This window comes from Cheilinus undulatus, linkage group 5 (genome assembly GCF_018320785.1).
Source record: "Cheilinus undulatus linkage group 5, ASM1832078v1, whole genome shotgun sequence".
Classification (NCBI taxonomy): domain Eukaryota; kingdom Metazoa; phylum Chordata; class Actinopteri; order Labriformes; family Labridae; genus Cheilinus; species Cheilinus undulatus.
Window position 1 is genome coordinate 47807008 of NC_054869.1, and position 21427 is coordinate 47828434.

The 21427-nt window shown below is 40.3% G+C and overlaps 2 protein-coding genes across 3 annotated transcripts in view; both read right to left on the minus strand.

Annotated features, from left to right (window-relative positions):
• The window catches only part of npdc1b (neural proliferation, differentiation and control, 1b), a 30994-nt gene extending 19501 nt beyond the window's left edge, over positions 1-11493 (minus strand). Inside the window, exon 1 of the mRNA XM_041787282.1 lies at positions 11181-11493. Within this exon, the coding sequence (XP_041643216.1) occupies positions 11181-11250 (70 nt within the window). The 5' untranslated portion in view covers positions 11251-11493. The remainder of the gene's footprint in view (positions 1-11180) is intronic.
• A 2190-nt stretch (positions 11494-13683) lies between these two features.
• On the minus strand, positions 13684-19189 carry LOC121509693 (tripartite motif-containing protein 16-like). Of its 2 annotated transcripts, XM_041787280.1 has the most exons (4): positions 19156-19189; positions 18960-19068; positions 17197-17391; positions 13684-16064 (listed from the first exon to the last, which is right to left on the minus strand). In XM_041787280.1, the coding sequence occupies exon 4, from the start codon at positions 15964-15966 to the stop codon at positions 14290-14292; it is 1677 nt and encodes a 558-aa protein (XP_041643214.1). In that variant the 5' UTR covers positions 15967-16064; positions 17197-17391; positions 18960-19068; positions 19156-19189; the 3' UTR covers positions 13684-14289. The 2 variants fall into 2 exon arrangements, with proteins under 2 accessions (XP_041643214.1, XP_041643215.1); XM_041787281.1 differs by lacking the exons at positions 17197-17391; positions 19156-19189 and having other exon boundaries at positions 18960-19145.
• Positions 19190-21427: the final 2238 nt, after the last annotated feature.

The window sequence follows — 21427 nt, forward strand, 5'->3', positions numbered from 1 at the left end:
TGTTTTACCTGGTTACTGAGCTGACAAGACAGTTTTGATGGCAGAACTAAAACCAAGCTGTTTTCTGTCACAAATCACACTATTATGCTGCTTTTATTCCCCTACCTAGTTTGAACTAAAGCATTGGTAATACCTCATGTAAGCAATAAAGCACAAGCCATGAATTTAAACAAGTGATGGCCAGCATGCATTTTGTGGCAGGAGTTATACCGGTAAAGGTATTAATACTGTTTTACCACCAACTAAGTGTGAATGTTAGTGTATGTGCACTTCAGGTGCACACACTGAAGTGATAATACTGACAGGCTCTTTCACTGACCTTCTATTACAGAGAAATTCAAATTTCAGTGACAAATTTTGGTCATTTTTATCAAAGTTGACAAAAGTGTTGCAGTTAGAATTAATTAAAAATCCAATCCTAAATAAAAATACACGTGCCTATCTCACTACTCTCTAAGGCGGTGTGTCTTTCTGTGTTGATTTACATGCCGCATTGTTGCTCCAATTGTCCTTGATCTCTCTCAGAAGACTTCTTGGGTGTACTGGTTCGAAACTGGTGTGACAACAAAATTATAAATATGTGCAGATTTTCTATAAAATCCAAAACTTCTGTCTTTCATTTCAGTTTGCCCCGTCCCCCAACATCACTTCCCCTGTATAACACGTACGCTCACTCCGCCACAATGCTGAAGAGGAGATGTAACCTGACACGCCAGATTGATTTGTTTCACATATCCATCTGGTAAACCTTCCATAGACGGCATTTGGGAAAGGGCAACGCCTTTGAAAAAAAACTCGGAGGGTGATTGGATCAACGTTCTGTCTGTCACATCTTTACGGGCCAATCAAAGCAACAAAGAGAGACCCAGTAAATTGTCCCTCCTTGGATACCATACAACAACATCAACATATGCTCGCTAGATCTAGTATAAGCACTAGCCTCTTGGTTGAGAGTCACTTCCTGGGCTCCTGTCACCTTTGGAGCATGGAAAAACACTGCATAACTGTAGACACTTTAACACGTCTGTATGTTTTTGTTGCTTTAATGAGTGATTCTGGGTATTTAGGTTTAAAATAAAAGCTCAGACTAAAATTTGGGATTGACCATGTCTTTGTTAACCTTCGTGGGTCCCTCCATCAAAACTTTACCCTATTCCCCCTTAATGATGAGCTCTTATCTGCTACAAGCCAAAAGAAGCCTTTTAGCCAAAAGGCTAACACCAGCATGTTGATCAGATGCTTTTAACTCACATCTTGTTCACAGGAGCCCAGACATTTCTCTGGGCATGCCTGACTGACTGCAGAGCGTCTTTATAAAACGCTGAGTGAAAAGCGTACCAGGGCATTTATTCAGTCAGGTTTTTTTTCCATGTTGAGGACCAGTGACATTTCCTCACAATCAAATCGTCTTTTTTCTTAAAGTCACAGTTTCCTAGCAACGTCCTGTCCGTGTTTGATCAAAGAAACGTTCGTCCTCTCTTTACTTACAGTTGGACTGAATGTTCTGTCCTTAAACCTTCTCTTAAACCAGACTCCTGCTGGTTCACACAGGCAGAGCTGCAGACGTTTAGAAATGTCCAGTATTATGTTACAGTAAAACACTGAAGAGCTTCATTATTAAAACACAATCACATCTACAAGATCCTTACACCAAACTAAGCAATACTTGGAAATTAGCTAAATGCATAAGGGCCTGTGCTCATTTTTATTACAGCATTTTGGGGGATGAGCAGCAGAGCTGTATCAGTAGGTGTCTCCTCCAAGAATCAGCTTGCCACTTTTGGCTGATCTGGATGGGGAAACCTTAAGCTGGTGTTCCCCAAAACCAAGTTGTGGCATTATTTAAAATGAGCTTTGGTACTATCTCAAAACTAAAGGCCAAGTTCCATATAACAGGGGATGCCAGAGACAGGTCGTGAAGTTGGCGTCCAAAGAAGACGACACCCACAGAAGACTGTTTCCTCACCTTGTCAGCACTTAGGAACTGCAAGCTGTCTTCTACAGATTTGCACTCAAGGCATAGATACCAAGATGATATTCTGCAACCAGTGGAAATCCCATATCTCCACAGTCTGGGACCAAACTGTCCTCCAAGATGACAACACTGTCCCCACAGAGCAGGGTTTATCAGAGACAACCTCCAGAATTTGGGAGTGGAGAGGATGGAATAGTCTGCCAGCAGTCCTGACCTCAACCCCACTGAACACTTGTGGGATCAGCTTAGGAGTGCTGTTCGTGCCAGTGACAAACACAACCATATCGGCTGACTTGTGACAAATGCTGGAATGGGATGCCATCCCACAGCAGTGTGTGACCAGCATGAGGAGGAGGAGCCAGGCTGTTGTTTCTGTGTATGCTTCTTCCACACCTTACCGTGGCTCCTGTTCGTTTAATGAATAAAGAGATATATTGCCAATATGTCTTGTTTCTTCAGACTTCAATCATCCGTTCCACCAAACAAGAGTCAAAGCAGAATAAGCTGTTTGGCATTGGCAGAGAAGATTTGGCAGATTTTTCATGGGCGTAACCCACCTACTCAGCTCTGCTGCTCATCCTACAAATGCATGTTTCTTACTAGGATTGGATTCAAAGATCTTTTCCGTAATTCAGACTGATTCTTTTTTTTTTTTTAAATTACAATATCAATTCATATAATCAAGAGATCGATCCTGGCGGCTCCCTGCCCTACCAGTATCTGACTCATGTAGCTTGAAACTTGACCTGCACTCTCTTCTAAGAGCCTGTAGAAGTTTGAATCGTATGCACAAATATTTTATTTTGGATATCTGGGCGCGTTAACAATACGAGCTGGATGTCTCTACCCCGCACGTAATATGTCCGTCCGTGCAGCGAACACAGCCGAACACCACTGGTGACTTGGTGGAGAGTGCTAAAGCTGCTGCTGATACAGACAGGGCAGACTCTCACACGCAATACTTCCCATATTCCTCTTTTTACAGCTGCACTTAATACACATGGACTGCCACAGCTTGCAGCCAGAAAGCCTTCGCACAATATCTGAGTTACAGTGAATAGATTACATTAGTTATTAGTACGGTAAGTAGATTTATTAGTGCAAATAGGCATAAAAGGTGGGCATTTAACAACAGATTAAAGAGTCAAACATACATATGAGGTGAGGCTTTCACCACAGTGAGCTTTCTTACAGTATTTGAGTAATATTAAAGCAGTAAGATACACTGCAGGATATTTTGACATTGGTTTTAAGTATGTGGAGCACTGGCACACCAGGGTTTATGAGTTAGACTGCTTACATGTAACCTTTTGAGAATAACAGAGAGAGAGAGTGGTAGAGCGAGATGGTAGAGCGTTTAAGGACAGTGCCATGAGCTGTATGAGGTGCATACAGAATTGAAATGTTGCTTCTGACTTGGCACTCTCAAAAATCTGACCTGTGATCAGGACTGGCACACAGTCAAAGCCCAGGTATTGGATCGATATTGGAGCTTAAAAAGCTGGATTGCTGCATCACTGATGCACCACTTCTGTCTGACCATCAGAAGCTGATTATATTTGAAGGATCGGCTCACCTGAAGATGTTACCGCTGTACTTAGTCTGATAGACTCACCAGGATTGACATACTTATAACAAAAGAAATTCTAATTGTACTTCATTCTATTCCTGGCTCACTCCAGTGGAAAAAGGAGCTCCTTCATCTGTGGCTTCAAGTCCAGGTTGACATAAAGAGCTACTGAAATAGAAGCTACGACGTGGTTCAAGGGAAGAAATAGAAACCTTATTAAAGCACGTGGCAGCTCTTTGATAAATGATGATCAGCAGACTGAATCTGAGTCACCCTTTATCTTCATGACAGCTCAGAGAGTGTCGGAGGAAGGAGATAATGATGATGATGATGAGGATGATGATGTGTATTATAATGAATCATCATTGCTACTGTACACTGCTAAAAACTATTACAAAGTTAAGCATCACCTCGGCTCATTTCAAACACGCCTTCATGCATCGCTCCACACAGACAGACCAAAGTAAGCATCAGCTTGGAAACTTTGTTCTTGGATCATATTTTTCATATTTTAATTTCAAAGAATAATGAACAGATGGTCTGATTACTATGATGAGTTTACGAGGTAGAGCTTGTAAAAATGAGACTAATGCTGTAATACAGTTCTATTGAACATAAACATTTTTCAGTGTCTTTCTGGTCAGAGCAGTGCAGTAGTAGGGCCCTATGAAATCTGTTTATTTATTTATTTATTTTTTTGCAAATTCTGATTATTTCCGTCTAAGTTTTTTGGAATTCCATTTTTAGCCTTTCCACTTATTTTACCATAAAAAAGAGTGTCCCGTTTATGTAAACGCACAAGTTGTGCCCCGCTTTAGTGACCCCCCAACATATTCCCGAATATATGTTCCTCTTTTTAAAAACACAGAGCATTTCAGTCAAATTCATTCAATTTCCACGATGTTCCACATTAAATTGTAAATTCCGCTTTTATTGCACAATTCCGTCCGCAATTCCGTTAACCCGGAAATCATAGGGCCCTACAGTAGGTCTTCTTCCGACAGTTGTCTCAGAACCTCTGTTGTTGTTTTAGCTTCTGACACAGAGTCTAAATGTGTTCCTCTGAGCACACAATTGATCCTAGGAAAAGGAAAAGTCACACGGTGCTAGATCAGGTGAATAGGGAAGGTGATCAAGCACTGTGATTTGTCTATGGGTTAGAAACTGCTTTACTGAGAGAGCAGAGTGAGATGGATCGTTGTGTTGATGAAGATTAATTCCATTTCTCCACACCTGTTATCTCTTTCTTCAGACTTTTTCAGCAGTTTTTCAAGAACATGTTTGTAATAGTTAGGCCTGGGCGATATGGCCTAAAATCATATTACGGACAGTAACGGTATTACATCGCGGTATTACGAAATTAAAAAGAGATAATGCTTTTCAATCCAAATTCAAGTGTTATTATTTGAATTTACTTGAATTTCGTCTTTCTTTGTCATGGTTTCTTCATCCTTGGTGACGATGGTTTTTTCCAATGTAGTGACTGCTGTTTTGTCTCAGAAGTTTCATTGCATGTAATCACTCCTGAAAAACGTAAAATTTGCTCAAGAATGTCTTCACAAATTTTCTTGTGTTTTTCCTTTGGATCAGGAGTCAGAGGTTTTGGGACAACTTTGGCACACACTTTTGTCACATTCAAATTTTGATACAAAATTTGTGGAACTGTCTTTTTATCAATGAAAACCATATGCTATCATTCTAATACTGAGTTGTCGATCATTTTGAACAATTTATGAATTTTGTTTTCAGAAGTCTTTGATGTGCATGGGTGCCCAAAGGTTCGTCCTCTTAGACGTCCTCTCTGCCTTCACAAAATCTTTTGTGCCATTCAAACACACTTGCATGTGACGTGCAGTGTCATTCCATGCTGTTTGGGATGACAAACTATCCTGGAGAGCCTAGCTGTTGTTGCTGGACTTCCAACCACTCCCGCAGGGCGTGCCATCCACTCCCCCCTGCACCCGCAACAGTTCAGAATAACAGACAGTGGGTTTAATTTAAGGAATGCTAATATTAATGTGTTCACTGAAGCACCAACTTGACAGTTTCCTCCCTGAATGAAGGAAAAGTCTAAGAAAACACTCACATCCTCCTCATTAGTAACAAGGCCACACATGGATACGTAAAGCAGCTGGGAGTGTCAGACTGATTTAGCTTTGGCTTAGTAATCTCAATGTCAAAGTAATATTTACCAACCTAATTAACATGTCATTTATTTTAAAGTCATACAGAGGTGGATTTGTTTCCTGATCTCTGGAAAGTCTGTGTCATAAAAAACTGTGGGGTACTCCCATCAGCTCTTACCTCCAATTTCCACATACAACACCTGCTCTTTAAGTTAAAGGACCAACCAGGACCTCATGAGCCAGGTGAAGCTTTCGTCTTTTAGCGTGAGTCTGAGAGTGTAGGCTGTCTCCTCTTCGGTACTGTGGTGGACTGAGTGTATGTGTTATACATGTATGTGAAGTAATGGCAGACAGGAATGAAAAATATGAGAATTCATATCAGGTAACAGTACGAATGTATCAAATCGGGTCGCCATATTGATTCTGTAACATCAATATCAATACAAGTATTAGCAAAGTGCACAAGACGATGTATTGCCGAATCACCTTTTTTGAGCACAGGCCTAATATTGGCAGAAAATACTTCAAAGTTAGTTTTGGTATTGGAAGAAATTCAATATATATTCTAAAGTGATATATTAGCTGTATAGGAGGCTGCTAATAAGGAGGTCAGGTCAGCAAATCCTCAGGTATGGGTTCCTTAAGTGAATTAGCTGTATTAAATCCTTAAAGGTCTTCAGCTTGGCCAACACAATGAATGCAACAACAGCAGAAAAATACTGACAAATGCAGAAACCATCTCCTTCACTGCTTTAGACCCTTAACATCCAACAAGACACTCAAATACACAAATACAGAAAACTGAATCTCTTTAATTTTACTCTGCCTTTGCTGTATCGTTTTACCTTCACTTCTAAGAGACATAAATACATAAAGACTAAATATTCACTAAAAAAATGGCATTTCTTCCTGTGGAAAGGAACTGTTTTTAGCAGAGCATCCTTATCTTATTATACTAATGCAGAGCAACAGCAAAGAGCATCTTAACTACCCAAGCCTGCAGCAGCACTGGCCCCCTTTACACAAACACAGGCCGTAATCACTTTATGTGTGGTCTAATAGCCCGAGTGTAGGCCTGGTTTCAGCTCATCACGGACTGCAGCCAAGCCTGAGGCTCAGGCCTCACCTCACAATCCCTCAGCTTAGCTGAAAGAGCTGAAGTTTCACAAAGACTGACAAAGATTTCTCTCTGGAAACTGTCCTACTGGTCATACTGGGGAGACTCACAGGCACCAAATCCCTAACAAAAGCCTCAATACCAGGTTATTTTTACCAATATCCTGTGTACACATTCATGATTTTTATGACACGTTTCTTTTCCCTTTAGATGCGCCTGCTATTGTTGTACCAAAATATTAAAAACATGATTGAGCTATGCTGTTGCACTTTCATTTTCCTTTTTATGAACATATCTCACAGATTATTTTTATTCAACACCACACAGCAATATTCAGCAGCCCTCCATACTCAGCAGAGATTCATCCATCGCAGAAAATAGTCCCACAGCAATCAAAATGAGTCAAGAAATTCTCAATTAGAAAAAAGCAGGAGGCCAGACTTAGAGTAGGGAGAGTCAGGGCCACAAACCACAAAACTGACATAAATGAAACAGCATTGTTTACATCTGAATGTTCGGGGGATGGCTGTAAAAATAGTACATCCCCTTCACCTTGTTGCAGACATGATTGTGTGTCTGCAGGTTGGTGTGACACTCCAGTTCTGCTGTTTCCATGCTGAAAAGATTCATGTTTCTCAGAATAAGCCTTGACGTTGGGGGACTCTTCAGTTGTGACGGCAGGAATGTGTCTGTGAGGACAAACAGAGCCCAGCTGACACCTCTGCAGAGATAACTGAGGACAAGGCTCTGTCACACGTCCTCTTACATCCATCTCTCCATTCATTCCTCTGAGTATGAATCAGACTTTTTTCACTCCACTGTCTCATGTTATTTCTGCTCTCAGACGCTACAAATAAAACACGTCAAACACAGGACAATCAAAAGTATCTGTCTCTTCCTTTTTCTTATTTTTTGGCTTATTTGCCACACTTAAATCTCTCAGATCATCAAACAAATTTTAATATTAGACAAAGATAACCTGAGTAAATACAAAATGCAGTTTTAAATGATGATTTTATTTATTAAAGAGGCAGTGAAAACCTTAACATTTTCCAGTTGTACGCTGAAGTATCTGACTAAACTATGATGAAAACACATCATAGCTGGTGTTATTTCTGTTTTAACAAACCGATAAAAATCTGCATTTTATGTCTTTTAATAAGCTTAAACAGACATCTGCTTTGAAAAATCTTTTCTGAAAAGGAGCAGCTTTTTAGGTAACATACAAGGTTGAATGTTACCACCTCTACTGGACTTTACCATTCAGAGACCACTCCCAACCTCTCCTGCACCGCTTTGGCTCCAAGAGCTCTGGCTTTAGTAACGCTGGTGCTGGAGCCGACGGCTCAAACAGGTAGTGCTCAGGACCACCACGGTCCGCCACCACTCCACGGCCTGCTTCAGGGGACTCTGGAGAGGAAAAATCCTCCGCCTCAAAAGATAGCTCTGAGGCAGCAGAGCTGCGGGACTGTATGTCACTTTCTGGCAAGGGGGACGTCTCTAGCTGTGTTTCCATTACCCTTAGAAATGTGCAAAATCTAAATCTATACACCGCCAAAAAAAAAACTGGTTATGGAAACACCTGGATTTCAAAAAAACCCTCAAATATCGCAGAAAAGTTTTTATGCACTCATGAGGAGGTTTTTTTAGAAGTTTCGATAAAGAAATATATTGCAAAAGTGTAATGGAGACACTTTTCTGCATTTTCAAGTCACAGGACATGACCTGTCACTCCGAGACAACATGGCGCAGAACGTGTGGACAGAAGAGGAGACGAGACTGTTCTTATCGTCATACTTACACCTTTATACGTGGCTTTTGCCATACATACGTACTTCGCCCCTGAACTATCATCCGTTGCCTTCATCTTTTGTTCAAAATTATCAAGGCAACCACCGTACATGTAACCAAAACGTACCAACACACAACAGGTTTTGAGCGTCAAGCTTCCCTGCAGCGTATTCACGCGGGATGAGATTTTACAAGAATTGGAAGGACGATGCCCAAAACTCCCTTTAATGGAAACGCATTCAAAGCGCAATTGTACTTAGTTGAAATTTAGGAAATATTGCTTTTATTTTCCGAAAAAATATTATGGAAACCCAGCTACTGTCACTCCTGCCTCATCCCGTTCTTTTCCCCTCCCTCCTCTCAGTACCAAACTGCACATTTTTTGTGCATTTTTCAAAAGTCTGAAGTGGAAGGAGTTAGCACTTACACTTTAAGGGAAAAAGCTATCCTATCTCGAGTTACCTGGTGATGTAGGTGTGGAAAATGAAAACCCATGCTTGGGATCTCTCCTGCTCGAAACTTTCAAATAAGTGTCTCTGCTCTCTCTTTCAGCCCGCTGACTGTTCTTCGGTGTACTCCGATTCATACAAATATCCTTTGGTATCCACAGTAAACGGCACATCATCATCACTCAAGATGAAATCGCTCGTATTATCTTGTGGTGTTATTATCTCTGTATAACCCGCAGACCCACACAGCTGATCAGAGGATCAGTGTGTGGCGAAAGGAGACAAAATGCCAAACGCTGCATCATAAACTAGTACCTGACACAGACAGGTTTTTTGGGAAAAAATCAAGTGCTTTGTATGTTTTCAACACAGCGTACAGGCAAGCCAACATATGTTTTTGGCCCATTTTTATGTAAAACTCATTAAACCACGCAGATAAAAGGTTCCCATCTACAGTCATTATGCTCCGGATCTCTCTGCGCTCATAAAAACCACAGGATCAACTTTCACAGAAATCACTGGAGGCTAATGCCACTACTACAGCCAAGTACCTCATACCACCCAACATCAAAAATCCTGAAATATCCCTTTAAAGCACAGGTGTCAAACTCAAGGCCCGGGGGCAAAATTTGGCCCATGGTACAGTTGTATCCAGCCCCCAAGTTCATACGATCTTTCTGTTATAACTGGCCCACCAGTATGAGGCCTGCACATTTCCTCCAGTATAAATGTGTAATCTTTAACCTTAATTTAAAAAATACTGTTGTTAGATGATAACAACCTGATAAAGTAAAGAGTAAAAGAAGTTAAATTAAAAGTCAGAAAGGTGGGAAAACAAACTAATGTTGTCATTTCATATTTTCAATTTTGCATCTCACAATTCTGACTTAAACTTGTGATTTTGACTTTTTTTCATGTTGTGACCTTTAAGATTCACAATTCAAAATTCTAAGTCATATTTTTACCTTTAAACCTTGTGATTTTGACTCTATCTCATTTATTTGCCTTTTAAAATCATGATTTTGCCTTTAAATTTCATGTTTTGACCTTTTCAACTAACAAGTTTGACTTTTTATCTCAGAATTTGAGCCTTTAAACTTACCATTTTTACTTTTTGTCATCTTTTTTGATCTTATTCTCAGTTTTATTCATATTTTTACATATTTTACAAATGGTGAAAATGAGGTTGACAGTTTATGTTTAAATGTTGGCCTTGTTAGACTCTTAGGTTGGGCCTATGTGATTGATTTTCACACTCCTAGCCTAAATAGACCTGGCCCTGGACTCAATAAAAGTTGGACACCCCTGCTTTAAAGGGAAAATTAGCTGTTAGGAAGCAATTATTGAGGTATAAAACATCCAGAAACACCACAGATTTACCAGGGAGTACAAACACTGCACTGTTCATGATCGGAAGAAGGTACCCCGGATGGACAGGCGAAGTTTGAAGTCTTTGGTCGGCATCGTCATGTTTATGTCTGCAGAAGAGCTGTTTTGATGCCAGATGACCCACAGTGAAACACTGTGGAGATTCCATTATGGGATGGGGTTCCATTTGTGGAAATAGCTTTGGAAAAATTAGTGAAAATCTATGGTATCCTGAACAGCAACATCTACCACATCTTAGTGCATCATGCAACCCCATCTGGACTGAATCTGATTGGTCGTGGGTTCATATACCAACAAGACGATGACTCCAAGCATACTTGAAAGCTGTGACAGCAGAGACTATTGGACTAAGTCACAGTCCGGATTTGAATCCTATTGATCAAATTTGGGATTCAGTAGATTCTAAAGCAAGTCTGTGGGAGCAGCTAGAAACAACTCAGCAACAAAAGAGTCTGTGGGAAAGTTAAAAAAAAATAATGCCAGCAAGAATGCAAGCTGTTATCAAGGCCAAAGGAGGCCATACAAAATACTGTCTCACAGTAACAGCAGAATTTATCGCCCATCCCTTCACTGAGTAGCCTACGTGGAGGTTATTCTAGTGTCAGACTCAATAAGGGAAACAGAAACCAGCAGAAACAGTAGATAATGACATCCGGAGGTCACAGAGAGGACCTACATCCCCACTAACAAACATGCAGACGTCATATTCCTCTTCGGTACACCGTGTTTACACCTCTTTGTGTTTGTATGGTGTCTGTCTCACCTGTCAGGCAGGTGCCGACGGTCCACAGCGCCGCAAACAGCGCAGCCTGTCCGAGCAGAGAGGCTCTCATCCCGGGCAGAGACACGGACACTGGCCGAGGAGAGCAGCAGGACGAGGAGGAGGAGGAGGAGGCGAAGGGGGGTCTGTGATGATCATTCCTCCATCCCCTGGAGTCCGAGGAGGAGGAGGAGAGGAGACAGAATAAACCAGGCCCAAAAGCAGGATAACTAACCCGGGTGAGGCAGGATAATTAACCCGGGTTATTCCAGCAGCGGATCTTTGCCGTCTTTCTGCCGCAGGCTGTCTGCTCTCAACATGGATGCTCTCCGGTCACTGGCTGCTTCTCCGTCTGTGGGTTTCTTCTGCTGAGCTGGAGCAGAGGCACGTACAGCTGCGACGTCATCACGCTGCGCTGCCTTCAGGTGCTGCTGTGATACCCACCGTTTAAAAATGAGTCACCGCTGTGTGGTGATGATGGGAAGTTCGGATCGTTTTAGTGATCCGGTTCTTTTGGCTCATCTTGGTATAAGAGCCGGATCTTTCAGCTCCCAAACAGCTCTTTATTTTGTACTGAGGATGCATCGCTTTTTTTAGTCAAGTTGGACTCAAATGTAATGTAATTTCACCAAAAAGAAATATGAGCAGACCGCTCAGCCATGGGCACACATAATAATGGTTGGTACAACAGCTTTGAAACAAATTGCTTTAGGATATTATTCTATTGGATGCCTAGTTATGTTTAAAAATGTTTTAAAGGTGACTTTTAAGCAGAGCTCCTTTTTGGCCTCTGCTGAGGCATAACTACAAATCTTAGCCTTTACTCATACAGATGCTGTTTAAAACAGGTTGAGTAAGTCAGTAAGTCTCATTCTTCCTCCTTAAACAAAGGATTACATCTGATTTATTTTCACTCTAAACTAGAATAAATCTTTTTGATTTTATTTAATATAAGCGCCTACAATCATAATGAAGAAATACACCTAATGTCATTGATCAACTTTCTGATCTGCAGGCTCTAAAAACAGAGGGTAAGCCCTTCGTTTCTGATCAGTCTGGGACTGAGGAGCTGATTACTCTGGAATCTCTCTTGTCTCCACGCTGTCACAAAGAGCACAATGAGCGCGTGCGACAGAGAGAGAGGGAGAGAGAAAGGCATGGTTGAGTCAGTTTATCGTTGAAGATGGTGCTCATGCTGGCATTTCTGCAACACGTTAGGATAAAGCAGGGGGTCCAAACTTTTTTCATTGAGGGCCACATACAAAAATGAATAAGGATGACGGGGCCATTTTCATACACCTCAACTTGAGGATATTTAAGTTTGTAAAACTAATCTAATGCAGGTTAAGACATGCCTAGTGATTGAGTATGTTAAAATGTCTTGTTAATGGCTGACTGGAAAATGGCCAATAATTTTAAGGGTTTGAGGAGACCCTGGTCGGTCCTGGCTACCACTGGCTCTGCCTCTGGCTGCTGTAATCAATAAGGGCATTATAAATCAGAATATTGGCATTATTTTGGTTGCCAGTATGTATACCATTTAGTGTTGTATCAATTTAGTCACAAAAACACATCAACAAATTCTTTCAAATGTTGTTTATATTATTAGCATGGTAGCACCCCCCTGTGCTGAGAGTAAGGACTACAATACAGTCAGACTCAAGCTTTATGTTCCAGTAAGGGACAGATTTCATTTGATTCTTAAAACGTGCTACTGACCAATCAAAATGGACTGCAGGCCACATTTGGCGCCCCAGGCCGTAGTTTGGACACCCCTGGGATAAAGTGACAGTCTGATGTCAAAATGAAACTCACTCATATAGGTTTACAGAACTTTTGAGACTGACAGAAAGCACTCAGAACTACATCCTCTCAGACGTTAGCTAGGAGCGGTAAAAGCCAATTAAATAGCCGGACTGGGATCAAGAGGTGGGACTAGTGAGCGGAATTCACAAGCCACTCGGGTTTTCAACTTGTTGTAACTACGTAACATCTGTAACAGAGGAAACTCTGTAGCATTTTTTACATCAGGGAGAAAAGACCAGCATGATTTTTTTAAATTCTTTTTTTTTTTTTAAACTTTATACAAAGATATCATTAAAGATAATATTGATGACCACTATAGTATATTAATAAGATAATATTGATGATAAATCTAGGATATTATAAAAGATTATATTGATAAATATAGTATATTATTAAAGATAATGTTGATCATCACTTTAGTATATTATGAAATATAACATTGATATTTATAGTATATCCTTAAAGATAACACTGATAATAAATAAAGTATATTATTAAAAATAATATTGACGACTATAGTATATTACTAAAGATGATATTGATGATCACTATTGTATATTATTAAAGTTAATATCGATGATCAGAAGATCATCACATTTGTTGATTCATCAACTGTGTTTTTATGAACTCTGTCTAAAGTTCAGTGATAGAGAAAAAACAAAGGCTTTAAAAAATGTAAGTTTTATTTAAGGTCTGAAAAACGGGGAACAATGATTACAAGATAAGTGACTAAAATGTGAAATGTTGACATGAAAAGGATTAAATGCTTCAAAAGACAAACAATAAAATGAAAAAGCATGGACCATGGGACAGATTAGTCATTAAATAGCCATGTGTTAAGGTGGCTCTTTTTTCCTGTCAAAAAGTCTTTGATTTTTCATTCAAACATTCTTACCTTAGTGCTTAGTTTACATTCACAATTGAACATGTTGGAGTTCACATCAGTCATTGCATGAGCAAAATCAAACTCCTTTAAATGGTGTTCATTGAAGTTGTTGAATAATATAAATGTGCTAAATGAATGAAAATCCAATCCTGTGATTTGATCCTGTCATATCAGCACTCAAATGAGTGTCAGAGTGTTCTCTAGTCTTCTTAGATTTGGTTCTTAGCTAAGAACAAATCACAGAGAAGAAAACTTTGGTGAATGTCAGAAGCTTCTTCAAAACAGTGTAAGAACAAGTTTATGAGTAAGAACGCTTGGTGAATGAGGTCCAATCAGCTCTAAGCAACAAACATGAAGAAAAGTCAAGCTGAAGGATTCAAACACAGAAGTTAACCCACTTTTCCTTTAAATGACTTCTGTCTACGTCAGCTTACACAGCTCAGCAGTGGAACAAACCATCCAACGACCAGCCCAAAGTCCAGCATGTAGAGGCTGAGTGAATGTGGTGTGGACTCTGTGGAGGAGAGTCATGGTTTCAGAGATGCTATAGAAGGACAGAATACCTGCACTGTGATCCAGGTACACTCCAACTCTGGAGGACTCAGGACCAGAGACAGGAGTCTTGACATTGTTGCACAAAAAGTTATAACCACTGTTAGAACAAAATAACATCCAAGATTTGTTATTGTATCCAAATCTACATTGCTTCCCGTCCCCATTTCTGCTGATATTCTTGTATGCGACTGCTACAGAAACAAATCCTCTCCATTCCACCTCCCAGTAACAACGTCCAGTCAGACTCTCTCGACTCAGGACCTGATATTCTTCAGTGAATCTGTCTAGGTGAAAGGGATAAGACTGTTGTTGACTTGTCCATGAAACTTTTGTGTTCTCATCTGATAATAACAAATTTCTGTTTATTGTGTTTGGATCCAGTGTGATGTCACATGAATATCTGATGAACTCCTCTCTGGTCTTGGGCTCTGGTTGTGGCTGTAAAACATCCACTTCAGTCACTGTGAGTGAGATGTTTGTCCATGTCTCTGTCAGGGCGTCCTGTAGTTTATCTCTGACGGCTGACACAGCCGCTGTCACGTCTTCAAAGTACCTCAGAGGACGGATATGGATGCTGGATGAGTGTGTAGGTTGGCTGAGTGCTGACAGTGAGGGGTAGTCGTGTAGAAACTGGTTGTGATCCTCTGTTTGTGACAGCGTCTGCAGTTCGCCGTCTCTCCTCTTCAGCTCAGCGATCTCCTGCCTCAGCTTCTCCTCCAGCTCTTTGACTCGCCTCACTTGGCTTTCCTGCTGGGATCGGACCTGCTGGGTCACATCCGAGCGTCGTTCCTCCATGAGACGGATCAGCTGGGTGAAGATCTCCTGGCTGTCCTCCACTGCTTTATCAGCGGAGCGATTGATGACCTCTGCTTCCTGTTGAAGCAGCTTCACATCTTTCTTTCTGTCCTGGATTCTCTGCTGGATGTTTTGTCGACTCACCTCCAGCTCTCTCTGCCTCTCGGCCCTCTCTGCTGCAGCTGAGACCGTGTCGTGGCCTTTATGCTCGTTCAATAAACAGAAAGTACAGATAGACTGCTGATCAGTGCGACAGAATATCTTCATCACCTCATCATGACGAGAGCAGACGTTCTCCTGGAGCTTCTTGGATGGCTCCATTAGCTTGTGTTTCTTTAAAGGAGCTACTTCAAAATGAGGCTGAAGGTGATTCTGACAGTAAGAGGCCAGACATTGCAGACAGGACTTCTGGGCTTTCAGTTTCCTCCCACTGCAGAAATCACAGGCCACATCTTCAGCTCCAGCATAGCAGTGATCAGCAGGAGCAGCTTGGACTTCGCTCGTCTTCAGCTCCTCCACTAAAACTGCTAACATGGTGTTTTTCAGCAGCACAGGCCTCGGTGTAAAGATCTGCCTGCACTGAGGGCAGCTGTAGAGTTTCTTCTCATCCTCTGTATCCCAGTGGCTTTGAAGACACTTCATGCAGTAGCTGTGTCCACAGGAAACAGTCACCGGATCCTTCAGTAGATCCAGACAGATGGAACAAGAGAAGGTTTCCTGATCCAGCTGAACTCCTTTCTGTGCCATTTCAGCTCTCAGAGACAACGACCGTCTGAGAAATTAAACTTGTTTTTGTACTGTCAGCATCAGCTCCTGTTGGTCACACCCATCTTCAAACTGCAGATCTGATGGGGAGAGAACAAAGAAAAGTTGAGTCAGAGAGGAGCTTTCTGCTTCTCAGAAAGAAGAGGGAGGGATGATCAAGCTCTGCTTCATTCCATGAAGAGGTACGGAAGCGGATAAGGGCCATTTTGGATGGACAAAATAATTTGGGGCAATTTGAGATTAAAGTCGAAATGGTGGGAAAAAAGTTGAAATTTTGAGAATAAAGTTGAATCACAATTTCAAGATTAAAGTCGAATGACGAGAAAAAAGTTGAAGCTTGTTTTTACTAACAGCGGATCATAGACGCTGTGGGTTTATGTGGCAAACAGAGAGAATCGCTTTGTTGTTAAATCCAATAATGAGGTATAGCCTAATTTCACATATTCATTGATATGAGGCACAAGGCATTTTGTAGAGACAGTCAGGATTCTCTGCTGTCTTAAATACTCATACATTAACAGGAGAGACAAACCAGCTCTTGTCTTCCTCTCCGTGTCATAAATAAAAGAATAAACTCATGACTAAAAGCAAAATAAAGTAACAATACCACCAATAGCTACAACATAGGAGATTAATCAAGATGGAAATTTGCTGTTCTTATCAGGCTAATACATTATGTCTATGACCAGAAGAGAGAGGCTTAGAAAGGGTGGGAGTTGTCTTCAATAACCTATAATATTCTCATATATTATATAGATAAATAAAAAAATCAGCAGCATGTTAATAATAGTTCACATAATTTATCTGAATTTACTATGACATATATAAAAACAATATTCACAAATGAATATAGAACGAAGAATATTATCCCATAATCTTCTTAATTTAATATTTTAAAAAATCTACATAAAAATAACATAAAAGACAAGAAGTTCAAGAACGCCTCCAATGCTATCTTTTTCTTTGAAAATTATAAGTATGTCCTCTTCAGTTAAAAAATAAAAAAATTAAAATACATGATAATACTATTCATACAATACGACCTGGCATGGCATTTTACTTTGAAAGTTAGAAGTATTTCCTCTTCATTTAATATGAAATAGAAACAAAATAGACCTAACCAGATGTTATCATTCATTTTAAAAATAGAAAGTCTGTCCTCTTTATTTAATATTAAGAACTATATATGAACAAAAACAAAAATAAACATACAGTGCGACCAGATGTGATCTTTTATTTTGAAAACAAGAGCACGGGCGCAGGACATCGCTGTCTCCTCCTGGAGGTCGAAATCCAAGAGGTCTCCAGGCTGCAGCCATACACGCAACCTAGTATGCCGTGCTTCGGATGATGACGTATAGTCTCCCCGAGAAACACTGTAGTCCTTAGCTGTCTTCTAGCAACAGCCTTTATTAAGACATGAAAAGATACACAATTTAAAGGTGGGGCATGTTTCAGATGTATTTTATGTCGTAAGATAAAAAGTTAAACTCTCTTGAGCTTATGTTCACCACAGACCTCATTTCAAGCATTTAACTGACATCTCATTCAAAAATCCTGCAGACTTTCAGACGAGGGAACCGGTAGTGCTAAAGTGCTAACTTTTTTTTTTTTAAACTTTATAAAAATACAAACAAAACGAGAGGGACCCAACTGCAGTCAAGATGGCTGACATGGGCGTTGCTATACATCCAATCCATGCCGGAAGTCCCAAGCGGAAGTTTCTTCTTCGTGTTGGACTCAGCTGCCAGTGTTTGTCAGTCTTTTCTGCACCTAAGCCTAACCCTTGGTGCTGGATCTCAAATATATCACCTCCCCCACTGCATTACCCTGAACCTAACCACTCGGGTTTTAATGCCTAAGCCTAACCTTAGACGTACGGACTTCTGGTTGAAATTTCCAGTATGGATTGGATGTATGTCGGCCATCTTGTCTGCATCAAGGTACTCTTGAACAAAACAGGCATACTCCAACTTCAAATTACACAAATACAAATCCCAGGTTGAGCAGAAAAAAACATGAATAAAGGAAAATTTCAACCATAAATGTAAGTAGAAAATCACATTTAATTAAAGTAAAACAGACATTGGCAATAAGAGTTAAGATGTAAATAAATAAACATAAACAAAACAACAACCTGGGGCTATCTCATAGCAAATCAAAGTTATTCAGCAGTGAGTGTAACTTCATGGCTTTTTTTGTCTTCAACAAGTTTGAAAGACTTGCTTAAAAATTTTAACTCATTCTTCCAATAATTCAGAGTGGGCTTAGTTTTAAAGTACCTGCTCTTGTGAAAAAACAAAGAATTCTCCAAGTAAAATCCAAGTATTAAGGCTCCAAGTTTCCATCTGGAACAAAGATACCAAACTTAACATCTTTCTCTGACGTTGGCAAAATTTAAATCTCCTTAGACTGCAGCCAGCTCCACATATTAGTGTTACAGCACAATCAAAAAATAATGATCCAAATTCTCAATATCTTTTTCACAAAAAGCGCAGTTATTCACCTCAATATTAAATGTCACCCTCAAGAACTGGTTTGTGGGATAAATTTCATTTAAGATTTTAAGATTTAGTTCCCTAACTTTTGGAGGCTTACTAGATATGAAATATATCTCCTCCTCATCTTCCGGATTTCCTACTCCTTATATTCTTGAAGGTAAAATGCTAACTCACTTCATCGTATTAGGACTCATTCGTGCTCCACTCTATTAATGCCAGTTAGCATGCAGACGGAGTCAATAAGCATGTGTTTGTAGCGTTTGGTGAAGTGCAAGCATGGCCAAACAAAGCGACAGCTTCAGAGAAAGAAAGAGCACAGGGGGAGAAAAACAAAGGCACAGCTAAGCAACAGTGTCCCAAGTCACCTCCGTAGCAGGGCACGGGCTCTCACAAATAAAAGAAATGAGCCCAATTACGAATAAATTATGAAAGTTAAAGGCTGAGACGAGAAAGCTGGCCAAGAGGGTTACCTACCGATCAGACTGCAGGTTTGCACACCAAGAGAGGAGAGGACGATACGCGCCGACACCCAGTAACTGTTGCTGCAGGAGGCATCCCCACAGGGAAATCCACACAGGAGCATCTAAAAGAATCAAGAAAACATCTGCAGCCACAATGCCACTAAAGCAAAGTAAACGGACAGAACGGAGGCAGCTAACTGCTAGCCTACCTATACCGGTGAGAGCAGCAGACAGAACACGGATGATCCGGAAGTGGGCGGAGCCAAGAACCACAGAGCAAGAGGGCGATCAGAAAGGGTGCCCCAGGTGGTGATTGGTTACCACACACTCCAGACATTTAGAGCGGACCAGAGTGACAGAGATCTCATCCTGCCACACTTTAAAAATACAAAATGTAGAATCTTTGCTCTGAAATGTCAACATGAGTCATTTTAGCTGATCCAGTCAGGTAAAATAGGCCACATAAATGTACACTCTTCATGGGATTTAAACAGAAACTTAGGGAGAAACTAAATATGTGGAATTGCAGAATGGTAATAATCCATTTATTACTTCTTGATGGGGTTAAAGACAGTACAGTACAGTAATACATGACATAGCAGGAGGACATAGTAACGGTAAGAGAGATAAGAGACAACACAAAGACAGGAAAAGGAAGGAAGATGAAAGTAGAACTAGGCTAGAAATAGCAGAATGAGGGATGACATTAATGAGGATCATGAGGGTGAGGAATAAAGACAGGGCAGACACTAAATGTTTGGATTTTATCAAAGACTTGGAGCATTTCAAAAATCACCCAGCAAAGGTGCAATAGCTGCAAAGATGTTGTCTGTAGCTGTTTTTGTTATTCTTCATGTTGTCTAATGTTCACATTTGAAGGAAATCTTTGACATGATTCTCACACGCACAATCAGCACATAAAACAGAAACAAAAACAGCGTATAGAAATGTGTTCAACAGGATCAGATCAATTATACATCTGTTTTTCTATGAAATATTTATTTGTGCAGGAAGGGTTTTCACAGTGTTGTTTCTGTTACACATGAAAACAAAATCTGGTTTCAATTTCCTGTGAAATGACAAGATTTCATAGAAATCCCTCTTGGTCCATTTTACCTGAATACGGTGGTGTAGCTCAAAAGTGGCTGCCATTTCCTGCACAGGATTCTCACTTATCAGGAATGAGGAAGCAGCATATTGGCATCAAACCTGTAGGCGGACAACGTGGCAGCCTCAGAAATATGCAGCTAAGTTATTTCAAACGTCCCCCTGAAGCTGGCTGCAGTATAGGCAATAAGGACTGATGTCATTGCTAATGCCTAAAAATTCCTTTTTATTTTACTTTAATTAGAAAGTGCAGCCCCCAAAGCATCTGCTTAGATAAAAAGCTGGCCCTTGCACAAATAAAGTTGATGACCCCCGCTGTAGGGCATCTACAAGGTCAGGCACTGGTGTTGGACAAGAAGGCCAGTTTGACCCCAGTGGTGCTCAGTGGACAGGGGCGGTTTTAGTGGCTTGGAGGCCCCAGGCAAAGATCAATATGAGCCCCCCTCCCCATGCCACTCATCTCAACATCTTTAATGACCACCATATGAATGTGATTTAACAGAGGCAGCACAGCGTACCACTAATAACACATTTTAAATCCATTCAGTGTAAGTTAATCTACATTATAACCAGCATCTGTTATGTTAAGTATTAGTGAATACTTGGTTGCATCAAGTAACCAAACTGCATCCACCTTAGACAGGGAATAATAAAACAAACGCAAATCTAACGTCTCCTCCGAAGAGTTTTGAGAATTAAAGACTCTCTCTACTTAAATGATTTGTCTGTGCAAACTAATGGCATTTATTCATCATTTTCTAAAGTCAATGTTCTCTCCTGTTCTTAGGGTTTCATGTTTTCAGGTACCATATCTCAGTAACTGCATTTGGCCCAAGGTCCCATTGAGAACATAATGCAGCTAATTTGTATTTCTGCATCAAATCAAGTACATGGACTTTTATTATGGTCTTCAGAGAAAAATAAAAAAGGCTCTATTTCCAGTATTTAATTCTTCTGAATCGTACTGTACTGTAGAAAAGCAGGGGTCTCAAGCTCATTCTGGGTCAGGGACCAGATTTACTCCAGTGAAACGTCCTGCAGGCCAGATAATATTGAAGCAACATCAAAACAAACAAAGACTGATATACGGGCTGCTGTAATGTTGATAAATGTTATTATCCAATATTAGATGCAGCTAGTATTTAATGAGTGCTGCATGTTTGCACACTAAAGGGTGAAGTAGCTACTTTATAAACAGAATTTACCAGCAGGTAATTTAAACAGGTCAGGCAAAAATATGATGTTTTTGTTACATATGACAATTTTTACAGATTTTAACTATTTTAGAATCCACTGATGCTGAATCTACAAGACTGGAATATTTATTATAAATATTCATACAACGTGACTGTTCATGGCTATAGAACTACATCC

Bases quoted from the DNA above. Each gene is read 5' to 3' on its own strand.
- LOC121509693 (XM_041787280.1), bottom strand. From the start codon at position 15,966: ATGGCACAGAAAGGAGTTCAGCTGGATCAGGAAACCTTCTCTTGTTCC.